This window comes from Zea mays, chromosome 7 (assembly GCF_902167145.1).
Source record: "Zea mays cultivar B73 chromosome 7, Zm-B73-REFERENCE-NAM-5.0, whole genome shotgun sequence".
In the NCBI taxonomy this organism is placed as follows: domain Eukaryota; kingdom Viridiplantae; phylum Streptophyta; class Magnoliopsida; order Poales; family Poaceae; genus Zea; species Zea mays.
Genome location: NC_050102.1, coordinates 8,680,016 through 8,685,983, shown reverse-complemented (window position 1 = coordinate 8,685,983; position 5,968 = coordinate 8,680,016). Strand labels below are relative to the sequence as shown.

Genomic DNA, 5,968 nt, shown 5'->3' with positions numbered 1-5,968 from the left:
AACCATTAAGAATTAATGGCTGAAAAATTGTACAAAGTCATGTTATAACATCTGGATACCAGCAAAAATAAGTCTTAGAGAATAAATCCCTGTGTAAAGAAAGTTGTAGTTCAAAACACCCCCTTTACCCTAACACTTGATAATTTTGTACAGAGAGAAGACTCACTTTTTAAGCCCCAAATTTTGAGACAGAGAATTATACACCAGTGAGAAGCCACTGTAATTTTTACATGATTTTTTGAAATTTATTAAGCTATCTCGTAGTTCAAACCCACCTTAAAAAGCATAAGAGAAATAGAGAAGAAAAGAGTAATTAGAAAGATTAATAAGTATTACCTCAACATGACAGCTAAAAATATTGTTTAAAAATCCATAAGATACAAGAAAGAAAAACAGTAGAACACTAAAAATGGGTTAACCATTCAATAATCAACTTGACCCTAAGTTGCTAAGTTTTCCACAAAAATCTTCCATAGTAAAAATAAGCTCTACCTTATTAAATTGATCATTTCCCATCAAAGCTTAATTGCTAAATTACATATCCTGATATGCATATATCTTACTTATTGCATTCATTAGATTGCAATCTCGCTGTCGGAGAGTACGTGCTCATCCCTGAGCAAGGAGCACTACACTTAACGTTTGTAGGCTTGTAATGTGCACTTAAGTGTAGGAATTGCTTGAAACCCTAGTTGCATGAATTCAGAATTCCTTTTAGATGGATACTAGTATGATAGGTCGAGTAGCTGCTTTGCTAAAACAGGATCTCGGTAGAAGTCGAGTGATTTTTCTAGCACTCACGCGAGGTCAGGAATTGATTGTATTCAACTTGATAACGGAATTTATGATGGTCTATGGACTTGGATCCAGGGAGGATGCCTTGTCCATGAGATAGGAAAAAGGAATTAAGGATTAATGTGTGGATACCCGTGTCAAGCGTTTGAACGTACTAAACACATGTCGGGAAATATGGTAACCGGTAAACCTAGTACCTGAGTGAAGCCGGGCGCAGACTTTACCCCTCACTTGTCCTGAGATTGGGTCTCTCATGCTAGCTATGGTGGGTACAAGTGCGGTCACTGCACGACGACAGTCGGGGTCAGTGGAGCATTGTATGCCAAGGCGGTGAGGTCTGGCCGCGAACGGGGAATCGATGGGGATGATCCTGATGCCAAACAATTGCATGGTCTAGAGGTAGAGGAGTAGATTCCTCACGCTGGGTAAGTCTAGCTGAGTATCAGTATACCCAGCCTTGCTTGTGGCATAATTTTTGTAGGTACGCTTCAGGATATGGTTGATGGTGTAACTTGGCCTACCACCATGCCACCGGGTTGGACGATCGAGGGGGATGCTGCTCCAATAGGAGAGGAGCAGGAGGAATAGTGGCCAGACCTTGCCCTATCCCTCACTTTCGACGATATCGATTATCCGCTTCAGTTTATTTTGTGAACTTTTCTCAGCTACTTGAAAAACTCCGATTTATGTAATAACTCCAGTACTTTAATTTGAGGTTTCCTATTTTTATTGTATTTCTTATGTGACTCACCTTCGAGTGAGGTTGTGGTATTTGATCCTGGATAAGTGGCTTTATCAGACTAGATCTGAGGGACTGACAGGTTATTCCGATTTAAGTGTGTTGCGGCCTTTAAGGCGTGACTTGGGCACTTAAGCTGGAATAATTCGGGCGGTTCTGCCACACAAATATCTTGCCTTTTTCAATTTGATTTCATGTTACTAGGATTCAGTGCAGTAGTTTAAGATATATAATGTTTTTTCTATTTTTGAATGATTTTTTAGTACTATTAAACTACATATGTTTCTTATCACCTGGCTATTCTGTATTCGATGACCATCCCAAGAAACTATGCTCAAATTATTACTAGCCAAGCTTTCTGGGTGCAAATATCTTCCCTTTTGAGTTTGATATCTTGTTACTAGAATCCAGTGCAAAGGTTATTTTTCTCTCACCATCATTTTGTTTCTCCGGTGTAATGGTAGAGCAGAAGTGTGGTTTTGCTAATTGTTGAGTTGGCCTTTTTTGTTTCAGCTTCCATATGAAGTCATGACACCTCTTCAAGCAGCAGTTGCCGGTGTTCAAAAGGTATCGTAGTTTAACACACAAGCTATTGTGGTTTGTCAAAAAAAGAATAGTAGCACATCTTGCTGTTATCATACCACTTTTATTTGCTGAAAGGAAAATGTTCCAAATAGAAGGTGAATGTTGAGTTGTAACTCATTTGTATTTTTTCAGTGTTTGGTGGGGAAGTAAAATATTCTTCTGAAAGTGTTGTGGAGTTCCTGTTTCGAATCCTAGTTTGGTAGATACGATACCTCTGCATGTAGGATCTCAGACTTACTATTGCCGCTAATACACATCCTATGCTCGCTGAACTACTACAGAGATGATGGCAGAAAGATCCTACTCTAAGACCAACCTTTGCACAGATTGTGGATACACCGAACTCTATAAACGAGGTGTGCATTCACACAAAGAACTACATGCATTTACCCTTCTTTTGGTTTCATCTTATTCTATATTTTTTCACACGCTATATTGTAGGTGGTTCGGAGTTCTTTGCATCACAAGAGGCATCTAGGTCGATCTCACTCTTCTTCGTATTCATGCCTGCTGCGCAGGATGGCACCATAGCGCTGATGGAGTTGGACGATGTCATCAGGCTCGACTGGGTGTGGATGGGATGAACTCTGCTCGTGTTGAAGGAGAGAGAGAGATCGTGCTTGGCTTGCGTGAGACCATATTCCGGTTCATATTTTTTCATGGGTCATGTTAATTATTATGTCATATTACACAACTTCAGATATTTATGTCTTTGTGAGAGAAGTAACAAAATAGTTTCACTTCATGGCTACTCTCGGATGTGTTCATGCCGCTGCCACTAATTGTATAAGTGTAACATTGTATTTGTTAGCAAACAATTTTTGATGTTAGCAAACAATTTTTGAGACATTAAAGTTGGTGATGATATAAGTGTTATTCGTTTGTATGTAATTGTTGTGCACTAATATTTTGCTGAATATTTTGTGTGCCGTGGCATATACTGACATACCTAGTGACAGCAAGAACAAACGTGAGGAGAAACCTAGGCTTGAGTCTAAGAAATTGTGTTATCACCGAGTCGAATCAGAATTCAAGCCGAAGTGAGTCATACATTTCTGCGCTCGCTTTTAAGGTTAAACATGTTTATTTGTGGATTAATGTCTAGTGTGAAATGTTTCTGCAGCTCCAAATATATGGATTGCAGTGTCGTTTTGAATTCCAAACTAGAGTCGTTTTCCTAGTCCTAGCTACCTTCCAATGTTTACATCCATGTTTTCATGCATATCCGAATCTTCATCTGAAAATGGAAAATGATCAAGCCTGTTTTTATCTGAAGCCCATCTGCTTATGCGAGGAAGCCCAGCTCGCTCGGCCCACTTTTGCAACATCCACCTCGCCTGCTCCAAACCCTAGCCCATCCGACGGCCACGAGACTCCCATCGTTCGGATATAAGTGCCCCTCCAACCGAAAACCTGTCCTTCTCCGCGCACTCCACCCCACTCGCCGCCGCCGCTGCCACCGCCGCTTGCTGCCGCAGCCGCCATGGGTGAGCAAATGTTCTGTGGTCTCTCCGTGCAGGCGAACCTTTGCGCGTCGTCTCTCTCTGATAGTCTGTTCGTCGCGCAGGGGCGTACAAGTACGTGTCGGAACTATGGAGGAGGAAGCAGTCGGACGTGATGCGCTTCGTGCAGCGCGTGCGCTGCTGGGAGTACAGGCAGCAGCCGTCCATCGTCCGCCTCACCAGGCCCACCCGCCCCGACAAGGCCCGTCGTCTCGGCTACAAGGCCAAGCAGGTAGGTCTTCTCGCCTGCCGCTCTGTTCTCTTGCCTGCCGCGAGATAGTGATGTAGAAATAGGTTGGTGGAGGGCTTGCAGCCATTTAGGATTTGATCTGCGCAATCATATCACCGTTTGCTGGTTTGTGTTTATAAGATTTTTACGGCTGTGGGCGACCATTTCTACTGTAATAGATATACGATAGATCGTCGTCAGTTTTTTGTTTGCGAAATGTAGAACTGCTTTTGGTTATCACTCCGACGTACGCCGTCCACTACTACAATACAAGCATGCAGCTGAGCCTATGTTTGGGCATGGTTAAGATTTTTGGATTGGATATTTAATGCTTGAATTTAGATATAAGATATTGTAGCTACTTGTTGTGTTGGAATTATTTGAACACAACTCAAAAGTGAGTTCTTACGATTGCTGCATATGATGGTTCATCACATCTGGACCATAAACTTAATATCGTTTGGTGTGGGTTATTTTGTAGTCATCAGTAATTTTGATATCTGTAGTACACAAAATAAGTCTTCATTGGCCACTAGCTGAGGACATGAGCATAATGTAAATAAATAAATAAACGGTGTTACATTGTATCACCATGTAAAAATCAGCCAACCATATTGTGATTAAGTGGCTTAATTCATGTTAGCCTAGCCTTTTTTTTTCACACCAGGGTCTTGTTACGGGTCTGTTTGGTTCGTGACTAACTGCGTCACACTTTGCCTAAGGTTAGTCGTTCGAATTGGAGAACTAACCTTAGGCAGAAAAGTTTGGCAAAATGTGGCAAGTTAGGCAGCGAACCAAACAGGCCCTTACTCCCACTGTGGCAAACTATTAAGATGTTTTGGCATCTCTAGATTCATAACTTTTACGTCGAATCTAGACATAATATATCCAGATATGCAGCAAAAGTTACCAATCTAAAAGGCCAAAAATGTTTTATAATTTGGAACGAAGGGAGTAATAATTTTTTGGTGTATCTGTGTATGATTTTTGAGAAGACTGTTAGTATGCTATGTTGCCTTGTTTGCTTCATCTTACAATTGCAGTTTGAGTATATATGTCCTGATTTTGTCTGACGTTGTGTTGTGGTAATTCATCTTCAGGGATATGTTGTCTACCGTGTCCGTGTGAAGCGTGGTGGCAGGAAGAGGCCTGTGCCCAAGGGTATTGTCTATGGCAAGCCCAAGCACCAGGGTATCACCCAGCTCAAGTTCCAGAGGAACAAGAGGTCTGTCGCTGAGGAGAGAGCTGGACGTAAGCTTGGTGGACTGAGGGTTCTTAACTCCTACTGGGTGAATGAGGTACATCGGATTGTAACATGAACACTCCTCTTTAAACATACTAGCTTGTTTATATCTGTCAAATTTTTTTTCTAATTGCCTGACATGCCCATATCTCCTATCACAGGATAGTACCTACAAGTACTTCGAGATCATCCTTGTGGACGTTGCCCACAAAGCCATCAAAACCGACCCGAGGATCAACTGGCTATGCAACCCTGTGCACAAGCACCGCGAGCTCCGTGGCCTCACCTCAGCAGGCAAGAAGTACCGTGGCCTGCGGGGCAAGGGCCACACTCACCACAAGAACAGGCCCTCAAGGAGAGCCACCTGGAAGCGCAACCAGACCCTCTCCCTCCGTCGCTACCGCTGAGCAGCTCGTCGGGTGCTTGGATACTGCCACTGTCCGACCATTCCCAATCAAGACAACAAGGGTGCCTGTCTCTGGTTGCATTTTCAAAGTTTTGCTATTTGTGTTCTTGGCACTTTTAATGTTAGAAGTCAATTATGGAGCATATGTCATGAACTATTTGCAATTCCGCTGTATTATCAGACAACGAATGGTTAGTGATCAAATGCTGCCTGCTGCTGTGGACTAAATGATTGGTTTTGCCTTGCTGTATTGCATCCCGTGATGATGGTGCATCCAGAATAGTGCGGTGAGGATGATAACTATGTTGACATGTTGAAGCTGGCGTCGTTGCTGCCCTGAGGTTGCTGCTTAGATGGGTGTTGTGCCTTCGTTGTGCTGTCCGGCTATGTGAAGGCGACATCAACCACGGGCGACAGCAGCGTGGGCGCCGTCGTCGCCAGGAGGCAGGTTGCAATGGGAGGTGACGAA

The 5,968-nt window shown here is 42.9% G+C and overlaps 1 protein-coding gene across 1 annotated transcript; it reads left to right on the top strand.

Annotated features, from left to right (window-relative positions):
• Window positions 1-3,551: 3,551 nt before the first annotated feature.
• LOC100282218 (60S ribosomal protein L15) lies at window positions 3,552-5,727 on the top strand. The gene is made up of 4 exons (NM_001155130.2): window positions 3,552-3,606; window positions 3,687-3,853; window positions 4,951-5,148; window positions 5,255-5,727. Exons 1-4 carry the CDS (start codon window positions 3,603-3,605, stop codon window positions 5,498-5,500), a joined length of 615 nt encoding a protein of 204 aa, NP_001148602.1. The 5' UTR covers window positions 3,552-3,602; the 3' UTR covers window positions 5,501-5,727.
• The last annotated feature ends 241 nt before the right edge of the window (window positions 5,728-5,968 follow it).

Coding starts and splice junctions, on each gene's coding strand:
- LOC100282218 (NM_001155130.2), top strand. Junction 3,854..4,950: donor TCGGCTACAAGGCCAAGCAG/GTAGGTCTTCTC, acceptor ATTCATCTTCAG/GGATATGTTGTCTACCGTGT. Junction 5,149..5,254: donor ACTCCTACTGGGTGAATGAG/GTACATCGGATT, acceptor CTCCTATCACAG/GATAGTACCTACAAGTACTT.